Source organism: Cladophialophora immunda, assembly GCF_000835495.1.
Source record: "Cladophialophora immunda strain CBS 83496 unplaced genomic scaffold supercont1.2, whole genome shotgun sequence".
NCBI lineage: Eukaryota > Fungi > Ascomycota > Eurotiomycetes > Chaetothyriales > Herpotrichiellaceae > Cladophialophora > Cladophialophora immunda.
The window spans coordinates 4,237,915-4,261,092 of NW_015622542.1; the positions used below are offsets into that span (position 1 = coordinate 4,237,915).

Consider the following 23,178-nt stretch of genomic DNA (forward strand, 5'->3'; position numbering starts at 1 on the left):
TCATGATCTTACAGAGGTTGCAATCACAGTTTCTGATTCTATGCCATCTTCAAGCTCGCTTCCATCCTTGACATCCTCTGCTACCACAATCTCCTCAGCTAGGTGGACGAGATCCAGGCCATCGGGCTCATCCGAGAAGCCTTCTCTGACAAACATCGGCAATGCCAACAGGGGGTCTTGTCCTTTGAGGCGATGGTATGTCCTGGCCTCTGTCAAGCCCTGACCTACACTAAGTCCTGAAACCAGATCTTCTGCTGGAATGATCGCCAGATTCACACGCATGTCCTGGCGAGATTCTGTTCAGGCCTGCCGTCCCTTGCTGTGCTGCCACGACACAGTCTCGTCTACGAGGAGCGCGCCCAAAGAGCGTATAACCCTGGCTAGGTGTTCAGTGGGGTTGCTCCGGAAAAGTGTCTTTGCGAGGAAAAACAACACTGAAGTCTTCTTTGAGGAGTTTCCTTAGTTCTGTGGAGGATATCTAGCATCTGACTCTCTACCTTCTCCTTACGAGCCTCCCACCCTCCTCTGTATTCCCACTATCAGCGACCTGGTACCTGTGGCCAAATACTGTCCTTTGCTACCATCACTACCATCCCCAAACACACATACAACTGTAATTGCCAAGCACTCGGGCGGAATGCCATGAGGCTGCCTCCCCCTGAAAAAGGGGTGGCAGCCGGAGCCCTGCCAAGCTCGATCAGCATTTCTGCCTCTTCCGTCGGGTGCCACGACGGAATCTCCGCCCCCGTGGAGGGTGAGTGTCCGCCTTGTCCACCTTGTCCATCTGAGCGTGCAGGGGGCGATTCCTCCGCCTGAGGGTGCATTCGGCCAACGGGCATGGACCCTCCTTGCGGAGTGTCGGGCGTCTGTTTGGCGTGATATGGGGCCCCATGCCAGCCCCCGACTGCAACCGACCCAACTGAACGAACACGATATGAGCCGACGGGTATTTTCGACGACCGCGTCACCCAAGAAAAGAAGGATCGTCGTATCGCCCTCGTCGCATTATTTCCCTGCAACGACTGGGCTGGCAACGGTCGCCGCCACACCACCTCGAAGCGATATTTCCTCCTTCGGACGACGTGTTTTCGGCACCGGTACAATAGGTATCCAGGACCTCGTAGGGAAGGAGAACCTCCCGGGGGAGATGATTATATGTCCCATTCCTCGCTATATATCTCACCTTGGGACGGACCCAGGATAGATCTCTGGGAGAAACTACCACCACCGGCCAATCTAAGAATCAGGATGACGTCCATCGACGTGGTCGCTCCCGCGCCACTCGCCAAAGTCGGCTCCGTCACGTCGACGTCGCTGCAGCTGCCAACGCCGCCGCTGTCACCGCCGCTCCCAACCCCTCGGACAATCACAGAGCTGTTGTCCTGGAGGGCGCGGGAGTTCCCCGACGAGCCCATCTTCGGGTACCCCTCGGACGACCTCGCCTACCTCGAATACACCTACGCGGACCTCGTGAGCATATCCGCCCAGGTGGCGCGGCAGTATGCGGCGTGCCTGCCATGCCGTCCCGACTCCAGCCACGAGGCGCGGGTCATCGCGCTGCTGGGGCCGTCGAATCTGGACTACTTCTTCACCCTCCTGGCCCTGTCCCGGCTGGGGTTCACGGTGCTGTTTCTGTCGACGAGAATCTCCCAGGCGGCGTACCTGTCGTTGCTGGACGTCACGGAATGCCGGCACATCCTGGTCGATTCGTCGTTCCGGAAGACGGCCAATGCCCTGGCGGCTGAACGGGATGGATTGGAGGTCATTGACATTCTGTCCCGAGAGCGATATACCGCACAATTAGACGACGCTGGGCTACAGCAGCAGCAGCAACAGCAATTTGATCTGGAGCAGGAATCCTCCAAGGTCGCGTGGATCATCCACTCGTCTGGCTCGACCGGCCTGCCGAAACCCATCTATCAAACCCACAAGGCCGCACTGAAGAACTATGAAAACAGCCTCAGGATGCGCGGCTTCGTCACGCTGCCCCTCTTCCACGCCTTCGGCCTCAGCAACGTCTTTCGTGGCATCACCGCCGTCAAGAAGATCTACATGTACAACGCCAGCCTCCCCCTGACCAGCCAGCACCTGCTGAAGATCCTGACGGACCACCAGTTCGAGATCTTCCTCGCCGTCCCGTATGCGCTCAAACTCCTGAGCGAGACGCAGCAGGGCATCGACGCGCTGGCCGCCTTGAAGGTGGTCATGTTCGGAGGCTCGGCATGTCCGGATGCCCTGGGTGACTTGTTGACTGAAGGCGGAGTCAACCTGATCAGTCACTATGGGACCACCGAGACGGGTCAGCTTATGACCTCCTTCAGACCTGCCGACGACAGGGCCTGGAACTACGTCCGAGAACACGACCGGCTGAAACCCTATCTCAGGATGGACCCCAAAGGTGGGAACCTGTATGAGCTGTGTGTGTTGGACGGGTGGCCCTCTAAGGTCGCCACGAATCGGGACGATGGATCGTACGCCACGAAAGATCTCTTCGAGCCACACCCGTCGATACTGGGGGCGTGGAAATATTGCGGGCGACTTGACGACACCATTGTCTTGGTCAACGGCGAGAAAGCCATCCCCATAGCCATGGAGCAGGCGCTGCGACAGGACAGACTGGTTCGCGAGGCGGTGATGTTTGGAACCGGCAAGAGCCAGCTGGGCATGATGGTCATTGCTTCCGAGCAGGGAGCTGGCATGGAGGACCGAGATCTGATCGAGTCCATCTGGCCGACAGTCGTGGCTGAGAACAAGCCGTTGCCGGCTTACGCGCAACTGGCCAAGGACATGGTCAGAGTCCTGCCCGCCGGAACTCCATATCCTTGCACCGACAAAGGGTCGCTGATGCGCCAGGCGTTTTACCGAGGCTTCCACGACGACATTGAAGAGGTTTATCAACGGGCAGAGTCGAGGACGGGAGGCACTCTTGTGCTCTCGGAGCTAGAGCTGCGGGAATTCCTCCGCACACATCTGCTGGAGCTTTGTCCTCAAGAAGACGAACCCTCGGGCCTGACGGATGATACCGACTTGTTCTCACTCGGCGTGGACTCTCTGCAGTCGACGAGGCTCCGAGCCACGATCTTGAAGGAGATCCAACTCAATGGCAACCCGTTGCCACAGAACATTGTTTTTGAATATCCCACCATTTCCAAACTGGCCACTGCGATCCTCAACATCCGCGATCGTAAATCTGGCGAGACGCGAGACGTGGTCAAGGAGATGGAGCTCCTTGTTGATAAGTACAGCACCTTTCCCCAACATGTGCCCGTGCCATCAGGGACGACACAGCACTGCGTCGTTGTCACAGGCGCGACGGGCTCATTGGGAGCTCACCTTGTTGCACAGCTTGTTCGCCGGCAAGATGTCTCTGAGGTGTGTTGTTTGGTGCGAGCCAGCTCCGAGACATCTGCTCGTTGCCGGGTCGTCAAATCGATGCAGGAGCGAGCCGTGTATCACACCATTCCTTTGGAGTTGCGCCGCAAGATCACCTGCTATCCATCCGACTTTTCAAAGCCAAACCTGGGCCTTGGTGACAGACTCTATGCTCGCATTTCCGCAAAGATCACATGCCTCGTGCACTGTGCCTGGTCGGTCAACTTCAACAAAAACTTGAGCAGCTTCGAGGCAGACTGCATCGCGGGCGCCCGGTATTTGATGCTCCTTTGCCTTTCAGCCCAACAACCTGCTCCGGCTTCTTTTAATTTCTGCTCGTCGGTCTCCACCGTCGCGAACACGCCCGGCGATGTCGTCGGAGAGGCGCTTCCCCATAGCTTCAAGTGTGCCCAGGGCATGGGATACGCACAGTCAAAGCTGGTGACCGAGCACCTCGTCGCCCGAGCCGCCTCTCAAACCGGCATGGACGCCCGTGTGCTGCGCGTGGGACAGATCATTGCCGACACCGCACACGGGATCTGGAATGACACCGAGGCCATACCCCTGATGCTGCAAGCGGCGACCACAATCGGGGCACTCCCTGCCCTCGACGAACGTCCCCGTTGGTTGCCGGTGGATACTGTCGCGACCACCGTCATGGATATTTCGCTTTCGAGCACCACACAGTCAGTCTTCAACATTGTCAATCCCCGCACTTTCCACTGGACGGAGGAACTGCTGCCCGCACTGCACAGCGCCGGCCTCTCGTTCGCCCGGGTGAACCAGCGCGAATGGATCCGCCGCCTGCGCGCGTCAAATCCAGACCCCGAACAGAATCCCACAATCAAGCTCGTCGAGTTCTTCGCAAGCAAATACGACAACAATGTTACGAAGAGGAAGAGCTTCAACTATGTCACAGCCACGGCAGAACAGATCTCCCCCGAGCTCGGCAACGTGCCTGCTTTGTCTGCAGATTTGGTGAAGAGGTTCGTAACGCACTTTATGAAGACCAGTTGGGCGGCTAAACTGCCGACCGCGGGCGCCCGGTCGCAGCAACAGACTCGGCTCATCGTCCTGTCCGGTCCATGCGGCGTTGGCAAGAGCACCCTTGCCGCGGAGCTTGCTGAATCCCTATCCTGCCCGGTGATTGAAGGCGATGCGGTTCATGACGCCATTGCCATCGCAAAAATGAGCCAGGGAATCCCTCTTACGTCTCTAGACAGGCAGATCTGGCTGAGTCGAATCAAAATTGATGTGCTGGAACGTGTTCGAGCTCATCATCTGGTCCGCGGGGATCGGCCGCGATCTAGCTGGCAGAATGATGGGAGAGATGTTATACTGACGTGCTCTGCACTCGCCCGCTCTCATCGTGACGCATTAAGGAACATCCTGTCAGCGTCGAAAGACGAGGCAGAGGCGGAGTACGTCAACACCGTATTTGTGGTGTTGCAGGCCACGGAGGACGAAATCCTCCGACGGGTCGCCGGGAGAAAGGGCCATTACATGAAAGTTGACATGATAGCATCTCAGTTGGATGCGGTTGAAAGACCTGGCGTTGATGAAACGGACGTTTTCCCTGTCGATACAGAGCAGGGAATGGAAATGACCATCCAGGAGGTTTTGGCCGGGTTAGATGTTCTAGCGTAGACCATGGCACTCCGAGATACTTGGTGCTTGGGCGTTGGCTGAAGAAAATATTAGTATACTGAGGGGTTTACATGAGTCACCCAGGTTCTTCTGATAGCACATCGAAACCGTTTGTGCTTCGTACTGCAGCTGTTTCAGAACCGCCCTGCCGTTTCCTTTTCCGTTTCCTTTTTGTCTTTGACGATGATGTGGTGGTGACCCACTCTCCAGGGATGGAGCCAGGTTCTCCTGTAGTTGCACCATCACTTGCCTCATGCTCCTCGACTCGATCCACACCAAGGTTGGGATTAAGCAGGCGCTTGAAAGACGCAATTGCCAAGTTCTGTTTTTCAAGGTCCATGTTGCTCAGCTGAGCACGGAGATGAGGGATGTCGAGAAACAACCTTTGGATGGGAGGCGACGTCGATAATCTAGCATGGATTTTGTTTACCAGCTTTGAGATGGCATCGCGATGAGCAAGTTCGTGGATGGCTGTATCGTCTGAACACGCGTTGGGATGCCTGATAATGTACTCGGTAATCTGCGCAAGCATGCGGACAGAGTACAGCACTGCATGGAGATTGGCAAGGAGGTGGATGTCGTCCCAGGTGACTCTCCTCGGGGCTCTGGGGGAAAACAGCGCCGTCGATCCCAAGCCCAAGAGCTGTAAGATCTGCTGTGACGTGGGAGGAGGTTTGCCAAGGCTGGATTTCTCTTGCTGAACGACGTCGACGGCAAGCGAGTGCCATGCCAGAAGCGTGCTCCAATTTGGTACCGAGGGATACTCCTCGCAGGGCGAGATGTAGGCATCCAGGACCTGGAGGAGTCCTTCCGCTTGCTCGGTGATCTCGGATACCTGTAAGCATGGAACGGAAACGGATGTGATTCTCTGTCCCTTCCTGGCGCATTCGACTACGTGCGGCCATCTCCTCGCGACGAGACCTGGAGAGGTCTTCAAGAGCAGCGAATAGGCAATTTGTCGAATTTTGGCTCCATAGGACCACGAGGAATCACGCTGAGGGTCTTCCAATAGCGGAGTCAGGTAGATATGTGGTGGATCCGCGGGGTTGCTGACAATCTCTGCTGTTCGTGGATCAATGTTTTCGAGAGAGAACAAGGGGTTCGCTGTTGGTGGCAGGGTCGGGGTGAATGGTTCCGCAAACAGCATATACTCGTTCTGCAATCTCTCCAACCTCGAGGAGTCCCTTGCGCGCTCTTGAATGACGGCAAATGATGCTCCCGAGTCGAGGGAGCGCTCGAAACCAAATCCAAGCAAGGACGACACTTTGAGTCGGGATGCGATGAGCTTCGGGTCGAGAGACATTGCAGAGATATAAGACTCCCTGTGTGGGCCCTTGTGCTTGATTTCAATGCTGTGTAGCAACACAACCCGCCCATTGGCCCCGAGGTCGTGAACTGCCAGGTCAGAATCGTTTGTGAGGATGGCCACGACAGGTGTAGACCGTTGAGCAGCAAGGGCACAGAACGCGTCGGCTTCACCCGGGACCACGTGAACACGATCCTTCCATACAGTTGTTTTCAGTGACTCAATGGCGCTGGCAACCATCAACGGTGGAGCCGGGAGAGTAGACTTCCTCGTCGACAAGACAGGGGTATCCCAGAGTATCCTTTCCCATTCTCGATGATCGGGTAAAGCAGCAACCGGTGGGAATTCTGGGTAGAGTTTGCGGTAGGTTTCCAGCTGCTGTCGGAGCTTCTCCATCCGCTCAAGGCGGACATTTCGTTTAGACACAGGAAGACCACCATCGAAGAAAATGTGTTGAATACTGATACCATGGGCTTGGAAATCATCAAGTAGGCGGTGCAGCATGCGGTTGATTTCGAGGTATGTAGGTGGCAAGGTTGCACTGGTAAGACTACTCAGTCGCTGGTGTGCCACGAGCTTGTTATACACCCAATATACAAGTGACGGTCCGTCGATAATCAGATCTCTGACAATGGTGGCTTCAAGCGGAAGGGAGGAGGATTGGGGTGAGGAGCCCAGGACAACATGATCTGCATAAGGAGAGAGATCCTGCGACAGCCGCGGGATTCCCATTATTTATAGCTGCGTAACGCCATCAGAGAGGGAGGGAGAGAAAGATAGTCAATTGACACAAGGCTGTTGCAGTGGTAGTGCAAAACGATTCGACTGACTGGACGAGGTTTTGTTGCGCGCTTGAAAATGTGTATGTTTCACCGTATATTGTGCGTTTGGCGCGCTAATAGTCCGACGTATCGCAATATGTCAACCATCTCTTTCCACAGCCTGGCATCTTTCTCAACCTCCTGTATCTCTGACATTGGCCGAGCATCATGGCCTCGAAACACAACGATGGATTGCAAAATCGCTGATGCCAAAAGTACTACACATTTCAATGATTCTGCCCGGAGCATGACGAGAGTTTTGCCACATCCAGCACGCATTCCCTTTCTATCCCCCACACAACACCGGCTCAACACCATGGACTAGACAATCACAGCTTTGCGAGTAAGTGCATTGATTCTGCCACGATCTCAGCCACCATCCACAAAAAAGAGCATGCTCAGTGAGTACCATTTACTTCATTGACGGCAGTCACCCCGTGCACCCCATTGACGCCATTGACCGTGTCCACTCCGCTCACCAGCCTTTCAGGAACTCCTTTTTCCGCCGCCTGAGCTGCGGCAAAGTTCTCGTCAAAGACTTCCTCCGCATGTTTCTCGGCGTCGTGCATGTGGATCCAGTCCTCGCGTGGGAACTGCACGGATTTGGGGTTTTCCTTGACTTTGTCCCAATCTGCCTTGTGCCACATATCTCGTGTCGTTTCTCCAGTCTTCTGCACAGCCTTCACACGGTCGTACCTGGAGGCAATTTCAGCATAAGGCTGGAACAGAACCTGACATCACCTACCTGATCCTTTGATACGTCCGGACAGCATCTGGGACCTGACCTTTCCCAGCGCGCCTGAGACAAATTGCGAGAGTGACGCCGTCTTCCATCGACTGTGTAGCACCCTGAGCCGAGGTTGGCAGGAATGGATGTGCTGAATCACCCAGCAAAGCGATACGACCGCCTTTGCTGACCCATGTGGGCAGCGGGTCTCGGTACACCAACTTCCAGTCAACTAGGTGGCTTTCCGGCGTTTTCGAGACAATAGTTTTGCAGAGAGGATCCCACCCCTCGAATACTTTGTACACGTCCTCCAGCTTTCCGGGAAATGACCAGGATTCGTCGATGTCTGCCTCGTCCTGCGCAAGAGTTAGGCGAATCAAAGACACCAGTTGTCTTGCACTTACTCTGTGTGTCAGCACCCAACAGCAGTCACTGCCGTTCTTGATGGTTGAAAAAAGGAAGTGCACATCCTGCCCGATCCAGCCCTGAAACGTATCGCCGTTGTCGCAGAAATGCTTCGTCCGAGGGTCGGCGATCATATCGGTATTGGGGAACCTGAACACATTCAGTTCCTATCCGCCAGATTCTTCCCTTTTCTCTAAAACTCACCAGGCGCGGAAGACCGCGTAGCCACTGCTCTTCGGCTTGTCAACATACCCCAGGACAAGCTCCCGTGCTTTTGACCTCACACCGTCCGATCCGACCACCATATCGCCATATATCTGACAGCTGATTAGCAAAACTGCACGATTGTCGTTGGACACATCGGTCATACTCTTTCCCCACTCGCTAGTTCGATACCAGCTTTGTCGTCCTCTTCGAAGTACTTCTCAACTCTTTGGCCGAGGTGAATGGGGATCTTGAGGTCGTCCCTGGCGTAATTGAAGATAACCTCATGCAACTCTCCACGGTGGCCATTAAAAACCGGAGCGTCGGGGTCCATTGGAGGTGTTTGTTGAGTGATGATATGCTCTCCAGTGTACTTGTGGATTTTGAATCCATGCTTCACCAGGTCGATACTCAGGGCTCGCATTTTCTTAGCTATCGAGCCATCGACGCCCCATCGTCGAAAAATCCGCCCAGCATTTGAGCCAAAGGATATTATGTCTCCCAAGGGCTTCAGCTCTGGAAACGACTCATATATTTCCACCTGGTGGCCTTGACGATGGCATTCTATCGCCGCTGTGAGGCCCCCAAAACCTAGTTGTTTGTCAGTTCTGCAGTCCTGCCTGGAGCACTACTGGATCTGCATACCTGCCCCGACGATGACCACCTTGATGCCAGTCTTGGACTTTGCAAAGGGTTCCTCCTCTGTCATGATCATCTTGGAATACCTTGCCCTAGTCTTTCAAAGTTGTTCTTTCCCGCAAGACGAAATCCGACTCTAGTATGCGCCAGCGCGGGATAGCCGAAAGAGAGCAGGAACTGTTTGAGGATCTTTATGGTAGAAAGTCGAGGACCAGCGACACCAATCCCCTTTTGATCAGCATACCAGGCCGATATAGCCCCACGACCACCCCGTCAGTCCCTCCTCACGTGCAATGCAAAGCGGATGGTGAGGGAAGCCCAGTGACTTCGGAGATGGTGCAGCTTTTCTCCAACTGAAGTGCCGACCCCATGCATTGTACTAAAACAGACAATGGAACACGAGATCCTGGGGCATGATTGGGCCAGTTGTGCAGTGGATATTCCTCTCCACACTGAAGAGGCGCACCCCCCCATCATTTCCCCTTCCATTGCAACAGGCTCTGGTCCTTCTGGAGTATGTCACTTACTGCAAAGCCTTATTGTGGTGACAGGTATTGAATGCATCCGGGGTGGATTTTCGCCGCAGAAGGTAATTGCACGCCGTCTGCCTCCGACTCTTGCACAGATAAGCCCACTCGCCTGGCACCCAGGACATGGAAGTTCGCGGCTTACACCTTCGTTCTAGACCTACTGAACCCGCGTCTATCCAAATAGGTAAGTCCATTGTTGTCGAGGTCGAATATTTATCTCCGAACCGGTGGATCGCTTCACAGTTGAACCGAGTACTTCGGCTCTTTGCCTACAGCCACACAACCCGATCGACTCTGACATCGCTGGGTCAGGAGAGGTTTATCTTCTCGTCCCGGACTCGCCTGGACCAATTCGTCCGATCTCTACAACAGATTGCTCGACGGTTGTCCAATAGCCGCAATTCCACGTGGTTGGTTCTGCGCGTCCCCTGAAACCACACAGCCTCTGCCGCCGTTTGGACTTTCTCGCACACACAGACCGTTCTTTCGGATTTCTGATTGGTCTGTCAAGATTTTTAGAACTGACAGCCTGTCACAGCACCCTTCAACATGGCGTCACATTCGGAGTACAATCAGTACACGACGGCGACAGAGGTCGCAAAGGCGTTCACTGACGGAGTCCGAGGGAAGACAGGTGAGTCTGGTTTACGTGCCTCTCTGGCTCTGCGCCCTCAAATAATAACGTTGATGCAGTGGTCGTCGTCGGAGTATCGCCTCAAAGTCTAGGCGAATCGATGACTACTGCCCTGGCCGCTCATTCGCCGTCGCTCTTGGTGTTGGCCTCTCGAACCAGGGCAAAAATAGAGCAGGTGGCTGCCAAGGTCAAGGCCGATCATCCGACTGTGCGCCTTGAGATCGTTGAGGTGGATCTGTCATCTCTCGATTCCATTCGCAAGGCATCCAAGGTTATCAATAGTTTGGTGGACCGCATCGACATCCTCATCAACAATGCAGCTGTTGTGATGACAACGCATGCGTTCACGAGGGATGGTCTCGAACTTCAATTCGGAACGAACCACATTGGCCCCTTCCTCCTCACAAATCTTCTCGTGCCCCAACTTCTCAAAGCTGCACAAGGTTCGGCCAAGGGGTCGACCAGAGTCATCAATGTTACTAGCCAGGGTCATATGATATCTCCGATACGATTCAGCGACCACAGTTTCCATAAACGACCTGAAGAAATCCCGGCCGAGGAGCGGCCAATGTCAAGGCCAGGTATGTCCTTTGATCCTCCTCCTGGGGAGACGTATGCTCCTTTCGTGGCGTATGGACAATCAAAGACTGCAAATATCCTCATGTCACTCTATCTCAATCAGCACCTGTCAAGTGCGGGTATACAATCGATTGCGACGCATCCAGGATCTATCTGGACGGATCTTTCCCGTAATCTGGACGAGAAGCATTTGTCGGTGATCGAGAAGACGGGTGGGTTCTGGAAGGACCTTGACCAGGGCAGCGCAACAACCCTGGTCGCTGCGCTTGACCCCAACCTTGGGGATCCGGACGTCATCTATCTGAGTGACTGCCAGATTGCGGAGCCTGCAAGTTGGGCAAGCGATGGAAGAGCGGCTGAGCGACTTTGGAGACTCAGTGAAGACATTGTTGGGCAGAAGTTTGATCTGGGTGCGGAGAGCCGACTGTGAGGCGGACCTCCTTCAACTCTGGCCTTCTGCCCATGGCCATGGGCGGGTATGATGCTCTGTGCGACTGTGCATAGCAACCTTAGATGTAGACGGTGTCTCGGTACGCCCTCAATGCGACCCTGGACACTTCAACTTTTCTTCGCCTTATCAGCCTTCCGCTCATGATCAATGAAGCCTTGCGCTACAATCATCAAGTGCCGGAAATACCCCGTCTAATCAACCTGTGCTTCGAGATTATTGTGTCCTTGTTGGCACGCATCCTGTTAATTGAAATGAAATGCTGACATGGTGACAATACACAAGCATATCGCAGAAGACGGCATTCAGCTCTATTATTGACCTCGCCGCCCCGCTCTTTCTTCAGCCGGCTGCTTCCTTGATCAGGTAATTTGTTGTCCCTGCCTTCCTTTCCAGTGTTTACACATTTTGAGGGGTCAATGAATATCAGTCACTATCATCATCCTTCATGGAGGTATTGTGCAGGAGATATAACTCTGCACAGAGCATTTCCTTATTCATGGAGTCAAATCTGGTATGATGGCTATATTGTTGGATTAGTCCGAGAGCCTCGCGGCCAGCAAGCCCACTACTATCATCTGCTCCTCAGACTATGCCAGGCACTATATATTCACCGTGCTGCAGTCGACTTGACGACACTGGCCATTGGAAGCGGCATGCAATCATACCTGCATATGAAGTGGTTCCAGGACAGGTTTCGACCCCACGCAACCGGAGGCGATGCTGAAAAGAACAAAGAAGAGGTGAGGTCACAACTCTGGTTCCGTCCTCGTTGCGGTGACAAATTGACGTGCAGGCTGTTTCGAGCGAGGCAACCATGTCGCCGAAGCGCATGTTGGTGACATTTGACGGCGAGGATGACCTGGCGAATCCGCAAAACTGGCCGACGATGAAAAAGGCTGGCATTACGATGATCATATCACTTGTTGCATTTGTTGTGGGCTTTGGGTCCTCCATTGGTTCAGCAGTCCTTCCACGAGCTTCGAGGCATTTTGGTGTCAGCGAAGTGTCCGAGTCTTTGGCTACAACACTGTATCTGGTCGGTTTGGGATGCGGTGCCCCTTTTGCTGGCCCTCTGTCGGAGGAACGTGGACGCAATCCTGTGTATCTAATCACTTTTACGTTGTACTGCTGCTGGATCCTAGGTGCTGCCTTTGCTCCAAACATTGGGGCACAACTGTCGTTTCGATTCCTTGCAGGTGCATGTGGTTCGACGCCATTTACAGCTGCCGGTGGCACTCTGGGTGATATCTTTGATCATCGGATTCGGGCCAAGGTCTTTCCGTTCTTTGCATGCATCGCTTTCCTGGGTCCGATGTTGGGACCTGTTGTCGGTGGATATATTGGACAAGCCGAGATGGATTGGAGATGGGTTGAATGGATCACGTTGTCCATGTCCTGTGGTGTTCTGGTACTCATGTTTGCCTTTTTGCCCGAGACCGACGCAAAGGAGATTCTTCGTTGGAAGGCGCAAGCAATGCGAGCACGCAACGGCAACGGCAACGGCATCGATATTCAAGCACCCGCAAAACTGCCTCTGCAGCGCAGGCTGGCCTCTGCGTTACTACGCCCGTGCATCATACTTTTCACAGAGCCCGTCATCGCCGTATTCACCGCATACCTGACGCTAGTATACAGCGTTGCCTTCTGCTTCTTTTCGAGCGCACAGTACATCTTTGGACAAACATACGGATTCGATCAAGGCAGCACGCACCTCATGTTTCTGAGCATCTCTGCCGGACTCGTTCTCTGCGCGCTTGTGACTCCGTTATTTGGTGTTTTGGTTGGCAGAGAGCACACTCGTGCTGTGGCACGAGGAAAGGGCCACGCAGGGCCGAAAGGCATGCTGTGGTGGGCGATGATCGGAGGGCCACTATTGCCAGTATCAGTCTTTCGGATGGCCTGGTCCTCCCGCCACTCAGTCTCGTATTGGTCTCCCATGATCAGGTTCGATCTGCAGCCTTTCAGTTGAGAAGGCATCCCTGTGCTGACTGACTTTCTCTTCTAGTGCTGCTTGCTTCGGGTTCAGCATGCTTTGCTTGTTCATCTCAATCTATGGATACATCATGCAGAGGTTCACGAAAGTCGCGGCGTCGGCCCTTGTCTCGAACACGTTCGTCCGATATGTCGTCGCGGGAACCGTGGTCACATTGTCGATCCCCATGTTTGAAAACCTCGGCGTGCATCATGCCTTGACGGTCTTTGCGGCTCTCGCCTGCGCTTTCACCCCGGTGCCGTTCGTCCTGTATTTCCACGCTTGCCGGGCAGACAGTAGCATATCAGTCAATACCGCCGGTCCTTGAAGTGCGACCACGTCGGCCATACGTCACCGTGTTGCACGCTCTTCGATGGGAGATTCTTGGGGAATCTTAAGAGAGGGTTTGTGTCGGCCGAGGAGTGTCTTGGCTTATTGAAGGCTTACAGGGTTTAAGGAGTGGTATGGGGAGGTGGATGTTTGGAGGTCTTTTCTAGTCACGGGTGTTTTCTCTAACTGGACTTTCGAGTTTGAGTGTGATGGGGCTCGAGTCGCCAACTCTTCAGTCACAAAGCCACGAACAGAGCGCCTGAATAGGTCTTGGAGCGAAGAAGGTGACCCTCTCATATGCGCCAACGGAACCGTCTATTCTGGGATCTTGTGGTCCTCCGCCTTCACCCCTTCTCTCCATCTATACCGGCTCGCAACGTGCTCGTCCGGCGGACCCTTTTGCCCATGCAGCCCGTAAAAGTTCTCCCGGTACGTGCCCTCGGGTACGGCATAATCGTCCCAGAAGAGGCCTCGGGCCCGCAGCTCGGGGACCAGCAGGTCGACCACGTCCTCGAAGCTGGCGGGGAAGACGGCGTAGGCGATGTTGAAGCCGTCGACGTCGGCGATGTCGACCCAGGCCTGCAGCCCGTCGGCGACCTGGGCCGGCGTGCCGACCAGCACGGGCCCGTTGCCGCCGATGGCGACGTGCTCGGCGATGGTCTGGCGCGTCCACTTGCCCGCGGCGCCGGGGCTGAAGCGCGCGTAGCTCTCGACCGTGGCGCGCACGGCGTTGCTCTCAACGTACCGCAGCTCCTCGTCTTCGCCGTACCGAGCCAGGTCGATGCCCGTCCACCCGCCGAACAGCGCCAGCGCCCCCTCCAGGTCCGCGTACTGCTTGTAGTCGGCGTACTTGGCGCGCGCCTCCTCCTCGGTCCGCCCCAGGATGGGCGTCACCAGCGCGAGCACCTTGATGGCGCGCGGGTCGCGGCCGTACGTGTCGCGGGCGAGGCGCCGCACGTCCGCAATGCTCGCGGCGCACGCCTCGGGCGCGTGCGCCGACACGAAGATGGCCTCGGCGTGCCGCGCCGCGAACGCCCGGCCCTTGGAGCTCGTGCCGGCCTGCAGCAGCAGCGGCGTGCGCTGCGGCGACGGCGCGCAGAGGTGCGGGCCGGGCACCGTGAAGAACTGGCCCCGGTGGTCGATGCGCCGCACCCGCGCCGGGTCCGTGTACACACCGGCCTGGCGGTCGAGGCGCACGGCGTCGTCGCGCCACGACGACTCCCACAGCTTGTACATGACCTGGATGTACTCGTCGGCCTGGGCGTAGCGGTCGTCGTGCTGCGGCTGCGCGGCCAGCCCCAGGTTGCGCGCCGCCGAGTCCAGGTACGACGTCACGATGTTCCAGCCCAGTCGGCCCTGCGTCAGGTGGTCCAGCGTCGACAGCCGCCGCGCCAGGTGGTACGGCGGCTCGTACGTCGTCGACACCGTCACCCCGAAGCCGATCGACCGCGTCACGGCGGCCATGGCCGGGACCGACGCCAGCGGCTCGTGCACCGGCCACTGCGCGCCCGAGCGGATGGCCGGATCCAGCGACTGCCGGTACACGTCGTAGCCGCCCAGCACGTCCGCGATGAAGATGCCGTGGATCTTGCCGCGCTCCAGGAGCTGCGCGAGCTCCGTCCAGTGCGACAGCTTGTTGAACTCGTGCGACTTGTCCGCAGGGTGCCTCCACAGCCCCGGCGACTGGTGTCCTGAGCACGTCTCGACGAAGGCGTTGAGGATGAACTGCTTCTTTGCTGGCGCAGACCCTGGCCCTGGCCTTGTATTGGCTGCGGGCGTGCCGTTGGTCGACGACATGGTGCGGATGTTGTTGTAGGCAAGATCTCAACTGCTGGATCTCGTCGACGTCAAGGAATTGGAGCCGCGGTGCTGATTCAGGACTCTCAACCCCCTGTGCTCCCCGTGCTCAACAATGCTGGTTTTGTACAGCAACAATCCGGCTTTTTTTTTTCTGGCTCAGATTCGATGCTGACGTCCAAGGAACCTCGCGCTGATGTCCGTCTATTCGCCCATTAGGTCCTGTCTGACTTTTCGCAGGAAGAGGGCCAAGGGCATTAGATAGTGTCTGGAACGGGTTAGTGAATGGTGCAATCTGCTCCATCTATCACGAAGTTGCTTCCTCCTCATGACGGCGACTCCACCTCCCCTCGAACACTGCAAATCTCCTTGTCGCACAGCTCTCACAGCTCTGATGGACGTTCCTCCACCGACGAGAGAAATACTACTCTTCGGATCGCCATCGACCATTCGTAGCCGACGTACACTTCCACCGAGCGGGGACTGCTCGGTCCTGGTACTGGTATCTGGATCGTCCGTCTTACGCCCTGGGATCTGCAGCCCAGATGTTCTCGTTATACTGACTGGAAACATGTGCCCTTTTCGTTTCCCTCTGGTCCATGGCGTGCTCTTCGCGTGTCTGACGCCTTTGGGCGACTCCATCGCGTCTGGAAAAACTTTGGCGGCTCAGTCCAACATGATCTTCGTTGGGCGGGTAGAAAAAAATAAATAAATAAAAAGAGTCTCAGGGCGGCCGAGACCGTGCGAGAAAGGGGCTGTAGCCTCAAATTTGTAAACTTGAGTCTGTCGGAGCATCTGTGCTCCTGGCGTATTTGAAGTCATCTGCTTTCTTCCGGTCAATCTGGGCTGCCACATTTTCTACCCAGCCCGCAATTCGAGCCTGGCTCTCCCTTGACTTGTTCTTACTTAGTATTGGACCGATTGATAAGCCATGTCTCGCGCAGCGTCAGTTACAACGAAACATCCCGAGCTCCAAGATGTCAGGGAGTCCTCTGTTCAGAAGCATCCAGGTCGGTCTGTTCGCCCGGGGCAAAAGGGGCATACCTAACCACCTCACAGTTCGCTGGCACCGCTCAACCTTCTACAATGCCACAGTGCTCGGTCTCTGTAATTTTGCCGCGCCGGGCATCTGGGGAGCCATGAACTCTCTCGGTGCCGGCGGGGAGGAGAAGCCATATCTCGTCAACGCTGCGAATGCTCTGACCTTTTGCCTCATGGTGGTGTCTTGCCTCTGCTCACCCGTCCTCACAAAGTACATTGGCATCAAGGGCGCTCTCATGTTCGGCACGTTGGGCTATGCGCCGTATGCTGCAGGCCTCTACACCAACAATCGCTTCGGCACAGAGTGGTTGGTGCTTTTCGGAGCAGCCCTTTGTGGTATTTCAGCTGGCGTGTTCTGGTCTGCCGAGGCCGCTATTGCGATGGCGTACCCTGAACCCTACAATCGTGGAAAGGTTCTAGGATACTGGCTCACGTACCGCCTTGGTGGGCAGATTCTGGGCGGCGCAATCAACCTTGGCATCAATGCGGATCGAAACGAAGCGGGCAAGGTCAGCTATACGGTGTACCTGGTCTTCATCGCCCTGCAGGCGACGGGCCCGTTTGTGGCGGCACTGCTGAACCGGCCTGACAAAGTTGAGCGTACCGACGGTCTCAAGGTCGAGTTGGAAATCCTTGAGCACCCTTGGAGCGAGCTCAAGGCGACAACACGGACTTTCTTCACCAAGAAGTACCTGCTGCTGGTTCTGTTTATCGGTCAAGCCGTGTACGCAGAGGCTGTCTTCTTCACGTATCTCTCATTGTGGTTCAGTGTCCGGGCCCGCGCACTCGGCTCGTTCGTGTCTGGCATTATTGCCGTGACATGTGGCAATGTTCTTGGTCACTATCTCGACCGGACAAAGCTGTCGGTGAAGCTCAGGTCAAGATCTGCTTTCTTCACGATTGTTGTGCTGCAAGGTGGATGGTGGATTTGGGCAACGGTCCTCGTAACAAAATTCCGACACACGAGGCCATCGTACGATTGGACCAGCAGCGGCTTCGGCCACGCCTTTGTTCCTTTCTTGTTCCTGACCACAGGCTTCCAGCTCAACTACTTATTCTGTTATTTCATGATGGCACAATTGGCCACCACGCCTGTCGAGATCATTCGCTATGCGGCGTTGCTTCGTGGGTAAGAAAAGCTCACCACCTCCCGCATTTCTCTTCGACAGACAACAAGCTGACAAACTTAGGACGGAATCCGCCTGGCAAGCTGTCAGTTACGGGTTGAACTCGATCAAGATATTTGCCGAAGTAGGTGGAGTGTATATCAACTTTGGACTGTGGGCGGCGGCGTTGCTCCCGGCGTGGCTGGTGGTGAGACACTTTGGCAACGATGCCATTGCACCCGCAGTGGAAGGGGATCTGGGGTTTTCGCATTCTGAAAGCGCGTCTGCCGATGAGCCTATCGACACGCGTGTTGAGAAAGAGGTGTGAAAAGCAGCAGGCACGGGCATGAGCGCGGCCTGGCTCGTGAGCAGCAATGCATGTCGACATCAAGGACCGCCCGCTGTCCTGCTGCTGTCAGTCGGTCGAGCCTTTCGGACAGAGTCTGGATCTTGCCAGCCAGCACCTCCGCTATGACCTTTACCACGAACTCCAACAAGTGACGTGATCGTCCCCCGGCTGCCCTTCACTCTGTGTGTGCTTTTCCGTCGTCCGGTTACACAAATCCAACTCTCCCCTCAGACATGACCTGGGACCTCAAGGCATTTCGTGCAGGAGATGCGTTTCAGCGAGCATCGCTATCTCGTGTATGGCGAGGAGGGTTGGGATGGGTAAAGGTAGATTAGTTCCGAGGGCCCCGACGAGCCCTTGGACACATCCATGCAGACAACGACGTGAATGCAACTGCTCCTTCCTCTCTCAGCTATGGTGAGCGTCTTCGTTATCTGAAGTAGAAACAGCGCAACAGTAATAATCGAATCATCATGCCGGCTTCCTTTGGGCTGTCGTAAGAAACAATCATACCAGGAACTCCTAGAATAGGCGCTACGTCGCTTCGTACCATGGACCTGGGTTGCCTACCGCAGGGTGGCTACTCGTCGTTATTGAGTCTGGGATTTGTGCAGAGACTCACAGATCCGTATGCCATCTTCTCAATCCGACTCTTGCTTGGCCGCGACCGCCGCGGTTGGCTTTGAAGAAGTAAGGTACGAAATTCAACTCGCTAATGCCACTCTTATCGAACTTCGCCGGCCCTTGCAGTAAGACGCCGGGATCGGCTCGAATGGCCTCCGTTTTGAGCATGCTCGCGCCGTTGGTGGTGATTGCAACGTATGTGTCTCCCGTCGTATCGTCAGTCACAGTCTTCTCGACGAACGAGCACGTAGTTTGCAGCAAAGTGCTTTTGAAATGGTCTTTCACCCAAGGGTTGTCGACATCCTCCACGCAATACACAATTGGGCCTCGAACCACTGCTACAGTATCTTGATTTGTATAGGGATGTGGCGTGACAAGGCGAGGCGAGATGTCCACCTCGAGAGAAAAGATCCGGAAAGCAGACAACCACTCGGCGGACAAAAGGAGGTAACCTCTCTGGAGGTCGTATTTTGGTGGCCTTGGATTCAACTAACACACCTTGTTAGACACTTGACTCTTCGCTCAGTTTGGGGGTAGCTTACCTTCCACTTCTTTGCCCATCCCGGTATCCTAAGCGCCAGACTGACATTGACCAGCGGCGTCTGGGTTTGAAGACTGAATTCGACCTTTCCACTCCACGGCCAACTACTCCTTTGAGTCAAAGTTGCAGACTGATTGCCAGATGTGAACTCATATGTGCTTGGGACGTACAAGTGGACATTGACTTGATGTGGGTTCTCTGCCGTCTGGGTGTATACATAGCCACCGATTTGGCCTAGTAACCTAAGGACGTTCGGAGGGCAGCAGGCGCACTTAAACCATCCCTCGCGTCTAGAGGGATCTTGGTTACTGGACGCCAGCTGATTAACGTACGTGAACTTGGTGCCGTCGTGCGACATTCCTGTCAACACGGCGTTGTAGAGCGATAATTCCATTTTATCGCCGAACCGGTGGTCCAGATCGTATCGTAAGATTCGTTCCGCTAGCATCATCACACCAATGGCAGCGCACGTCTCGGCGTAGCAGCCTCCTTCATCGGTCCCTTGTGGGAGGAAGTAGTTCAGGCCAAAGCCCTCCCATTGCTTTATAGCTCCAATTCCGCCGGTCACGTACATCTTGCATTCGACCATATTGTCCCATAGCCGATATATGGCATGTTTCAAGCGGCCATTAGAGGTCGGTTCCAGTCGTACTAAGTCGGCTGCTGCTGTGAGAAGGTACATGGCGCGCACAGCATGGCCTTCGATAGTCTGCTGCTCCACAATCGGCTTATGGGCTTGGTAGTACCAGAGCGCGTCCGCCTCGCCCCAGAATGGCATTCTCACATGTGGTTCTTCTCCTCTTCTTTTTGCTTCGAAATGGTAATAGTGGCTGCCATCGATGCCGGTTGGGTTTCCTCTCTCAGTAATAAAGAACTTTGCCAGTTCGAGGTGCTCAGGATTTTGAGTACGGTGGTACAATCGAAGAAGAGCGAGCTCGATCTCAGGATGGCCTGGATAGCCGGGGAGTTGACCCTTCTTCCGTCCAAACCTGCGACATAAAAGTTCAACATACTCGAGAATCGGGTTCAGGAGGTCATTATTTTTGTATAAATCATTGTGAGCTAGGGCTGCCTCGATAAGATGGCCGGCGTTGTAGAGTTCGTGAAAATCACGTAGATTGGTGAACCGTTGTCCGGGACTGACGACGGTATAATGTATGTTGAGGTACCCATCGGACAGTTGAGAAGTCCTAATCATCTCAACTAGCTCCTTGATCGCCGAGTCAACTGTCGAATCAGTCCGTCCACGTAGAAGGTAGCACGCTCCTTCGATCCATTTAGCAATATCTGAGTCCCTGCAGGTGATCTCGATGTTAGCCGCTTTCCTTATTCCCAGTCGGAGTTGGACGAGACAGAACTACCAGAAGAGGTGATTTGGTATCGGCCATTCATCAGGAGGGTCATTGTACGAGGGATGCCATCCCAGGTTGAATGCATTGTATCTGCCTGTGTCTTTCAACATTTTGAGTTGGTAAGAGAGTGTCTTGGAGGCCACAGCGTCGCGTCGCCGAGCTATTAGAGATCCCGGCGCGATCGAGGTCCGCATGAACGTCTCTTGGGGATAGGCCATGATTGCACAATGATGTCGAGCTAGGATTGCTGGTGGTCTGGCAGGAGTGAGAGTTCAGTGCCGGCGCTCAAAGAACCAAGGTCTTGTGCGACAATATTGCTCTTTGCCGACACCGACGGGAAGACTCGACCCTTGGCCTATTCCCCTGTAAGTTATCCATTTGTCTCATAGGACTGGGGTTCCGACGGCGAGGATTGTGGTGGTTGCGGTGGTTGTGGTGGGTGTGTGGCCACGGGATTCTTCCTCAGTGACTACAAGCTACGAGAGATCGCCGCTATTAAACTACTCTAACCATAAATAGACTAGTCTACCTCGGCGCTCCCACCCTCCATATAAAATCTCCGCCTCCAACGCCACCGTCAATCTGCGCCTGCATTGGCGGACCTGTCTTCCGAACGCCTTTCAGTCGTCCACCAAATGCCAGGTTCGTTTGCCGGATCTGCGACCACCGGTGTTTTACTCCATGGACACAAAGATGTGCGGACGAGGCAGTTGGAATCTGAGAGCACGACCACCGTGCCACCGGAGTCTAGCTTGCCCCAGAGCCCAGACTCCCTACCGAATTTTCTGGAGCGCACCCCAGACTCCAGATCGACATTCGCCTGTTGAGTTGAGGGGCCAGTTTCAACTCGCCCTGCAGGGCTCGGGCATATAAAGCAACGTGTTTGTGCTTGTTGGAAAACATGTCTTGGAGAATCTAGCATCTTCATTTGTAACCACCACAACACCAGCTCTAGGACGCATCAAAATGGCAAAAAGCAACTGGTATATTTACTGGATATGCGCGGTAGCGTCCCTTGCGAACATCTTCCAAGGGTTTGACTCAGGCATCTACTCGATCATCATCTCGGATAAGAAGTTTGGCGACTACTTCCACCTCTCCAGTGCACGGGAAGGGGTCGTGGCTAGTATGATCAGCTTGGGCAATGTCATTGGCAATCTCTTCGTCTCGTGGTGGTTTATTTGGTATGTCGGACGTCGATTTGCCTTTATTCTGGGCACCATTATCCTCCTGGTCGGTGTTGCCCTCCAAGCCGGTGCTCGCGATTTCGCCATGATCGTGGTTGGCAGAATTGTGGCCGGGATTGGTACTGCCATCATCGGCACGAACCTTGCTGCATATCAAGCCGAAGTTTCCTCTCCCGAAATCCGAGGTCGAGTGGTCTCCTTCGTTCAACTATCCTACCAAGTTGGTGTCCTCATCGCCTATTGCGTCGGACTCGGGACCGTCAAGATTTCCGGCAACAACTCGTGGAGAATCGCGACTGCGCTCCAAGTGGTTCCTGGTATCGTCTTGATAGCAGCCTCCTTCACCATCCCTGAATCTCCTCGCTGGTTGGTGGAGCGCCACCCTGAGAAGCCGGAAGTGGCTTTACGGGAACTCGCCAGAATCCGTAGACTTCCCACCGACAACGAGAGCGTCAAGCACGAATATGCCGAATTGGTTGCCGCACGCGACTATCGTCTGGAGAACGAGAACACCCAGAGTTGGTCATACTTCCTTCGATCATTCCCTGTCTGGAAACGAATTGCGTACGGTATGACCACTATGGCCCTCGGACAACTCTCTGGCGTCGGTGCCTTGATGATTTACGGCATCCTCATTTTCGAAGGTCTTGGTTTCTCATCTGGAACCATGTCGTTGCTCCTGAACGTTGTGTCGGGCGTCCTCTGCCTCGCGGCCACGGGAATCACCACTGGAGGAGTCGACAAATGGGGACGCAGGATCACCCTGCTTGCTGGTTCAGCTACCATGATCTTGAGTTATGTCATCATTGGAGCACTGTCGGATGCATATCCCACGGCCACGAACTTCAACCACGGCGCCGCCATTGCCTGCGTTGTTTTCATCTATGTTATTATGATGGCATACAGCGGTGCAATGGGACCGGTCGCCTGGATCTACGCCAGCGAGATCTTTCCTACTCACCTTCGAGATAAGGGTGTGAATGTCAGCCAGGCAGGCCAACAGATCACCACACTCTGGATCAATCAGGCTTGGCCAGTCATGTTCGGCAATGTCGGTCACAACGCGTACTGGATCCTCGTCGGCATCAACCTGATCGGCTTTATTGTGGTCTTCTTCCTCTGGCCGGAGACGAAAGGCATCAGCCTTGAGCATATGGATCATCTCTTTGGGGAAGTCGACAAGGTTGAAGCACAGGTTCGGGCCCGAGGGCTATCGACGGTGGAGGAAGTGATTATTCAAGGAGATGAGGAGAAGGGCTCTGCGGTGATGCAGGAAAATGTCGAACGGAAGTGATGGACAGCTGGGCGTCGGCAGAGTTTTCACTTGGATCCATGAGAAGTCAGTTTCTACCGGATCAGGTGTTCAGTGCGAGAACTATTAGAAGTCATGAGAAGCTGTATCTTTTCATCGGACTTTCACTCATATTGAAAACCGTCTAAATCTATCGTAGGGAACGACCGCTTTGAGGGTGTGATTCCTTGTGGCCTGTGTTGCTTGTACAGAGTAATTTAGCTGGATGTCCACAACGCCGGTGGGCTGACATGTGACTACTCGGTACAACCC

General features: G+C 54.9%; 7 protein-coding genes across 7 annotated transcripts; 4 read left to right on the plus strand and 3 right to left on the minus strand.

Annotated features, from left to right (window-relative positions):
- Positions 1–1,248: 1,248 nt before the first annotated feature.
- Positions 1,249–5,019, plus strand: PV07_03755 (uncharacterized protein; the record flags this gene model as incomplete). The annotated part of the gene is made up of 1 exon (XM_016390510.1): positions 1,249–5,019. The coding sequence occupies one exon, from the start codon at positions 1,249–1,251 to the stop codon at positions 5,017–5,019; it is 3,771 nt and encodes a 1,256-aa protein (XP_016252412.1).
- A 76-nt stretch (positions 5,020–5,095) lies between these two features.
- PV07_03756 (uncharacterized protein) lies at positions 5,096–7,057 on the minus strand (the record flags this gene model as incomplete). Its single annotated transcript, XM_016390511.1, has 1 exon — positions 5,096–7,057. One exon carries the CDS (start codon positions 7,055–7,057, stop codon positions 5,096–5,098), a length of 1,962 nt encoding a protein of 653 aa, XP_016252413.1.
- Positions 7,058–10,200: 3,143 nt separating this feature from the next.
- On the plus strand, positions 10,201–11,353 carry PV07_03757 (uncharacterized protein; the record flags this gene model as incomplete). Its single annotated transcript, XM_016390512.1, has 2 exons — positions 10,201–10,285; positions 10,345–11,353. 2 exons carry the CDS (start codon positions 10,201–10,203, stop codon positions 11,292–11,294), a joined length of 1,035 nt encoding a protein of 344 aa, XP_016252414.1. The 3' UTR covers positions 11,295–11,353.
- Positions 11,354–13,932: 2,579 nt separating this feature from the next.
- On the minus strand, positions 13,933–15,535 carry PV07_03758 (uncharacterized protein; the record flags this gene model as incomplete). Its single annotated transcript, XM_016390513.1, has 1 exon — positions 13,933–15,535. The coding sequence occupies exon 1, from the start codon at positions 15,412–15,414 to the stop codon at positions 13,933–13,935; it is 1,482 nt and encodes a 493-aa protein (XP_016252415.1). The 5' UTR covers positions 15,415–15,535.
- Positions 15,536–16,190: 655 nt separating this feature from the next.
- Positions 16,191–17,987, plus strand: PV07_03759 (uncharacterized protein). The gene is made up of 3 exons (XM_016390514.1): positions 16,191–16,424; positions 16,474–17,584; positions 17,646–17,987. Exons 1-3 carry the CDS (start codon positions 16,346–16,348, stop codon positions 17,887–17,889), a joined length of 1,434 nt encoding a protein of 477 aa, XP_016252416.1. The 5' UTR covers positions 16,191–16,345; the 3' UTR covers positions 17,890–17,987.
- Positions 17,980–20,845, minus strand: PV07_03760 (uncharacterized protein). Its single transcript, XM_016390515.1, has 3 exons — positions 20,437–20,845; positions 19,077–20,370; positions 17,980–19,023 (listed from the first exon to the last, which is right to left on the minus strand). Exons 1-3 carry the CDS (start codon positions 20,643–20,645, stop codon positions 18,529–18,531), a joined length of 1,998 nt encoding a protein of 665 aa, XP_016252417.1. The 5' UTR covers positions 20,646–20,845; the 3' UTR covers positions 17,980–18,528.
- A 183-nt stretch (positions 20,846–21,028) lies between these two features.
- On the plus strand, positions 21,029–23,037 carry PV07_03761 (uncharacterized protein). The gene has a single exon (XM_016390516.1). It carries the CDS (start codon positions 21,394–21,396, stop codon positions 22,906–22,908), a length of 1,515 nt encoding a protein of 504 aa, XP_016252418.1. The 5' UTR covers positions 21,029–21,393; the 3' UTR covers positions 22,909–23,037.
- The last annotated feature ends 141 nt before the right edge of the window (positions 23,038–23,178 follow it).

Coding starts and splice junctions, on each gene's coding strand:
- PV07_03759 (XM_016390514.1), top strand. CDS start 16,346: ATGTCTCGCGCAGCGTCAGTTACAACGAAACATCCCGAGCTCCAAGAT. Junction 16,425..16,473: donor CTCTGTTCAGAAGCATCCAG/GTCGGTCTGTTC, acceptor ACCACCTCACAG/TTCGCTGGCACCGCTCAACC. Junction 17,585..17,645: donor TATGCGGCGTTGCTTCGTGG/GTAAGAAAAGCT, acceptor TGACAAACTTAG/GACGGAATCCGCCTGGCAAG.
- PV07_03760 (XM_016390515.1), bottom strand. CDS start 20,645: ATGGCCTATCCCCAAGAGACGTTCATGCGGACCTCGATCGCGCCGGGA. Junction 20,371..20,436: donor ATACCAAATCACCTCTTCTG/GTAGTTCTGTCT, acceptor GATCACCTGCAG/GGACTCAGATATTGCTAAAT. Junction 19,024..19,076: donor GATGGGCAAAGAAGTGGAAG/GTAAGCTACCCC, acceptor AAGGTGTGTTAG/TTGAATCCAAGGCCACCAAA.
- PV07_03761 (XM_016390516.1), top strand. CDS start 21,394: ATGGCAAAAAGCAACTGGTATATTTACTGGATATGCGCGGTAGCGTCC.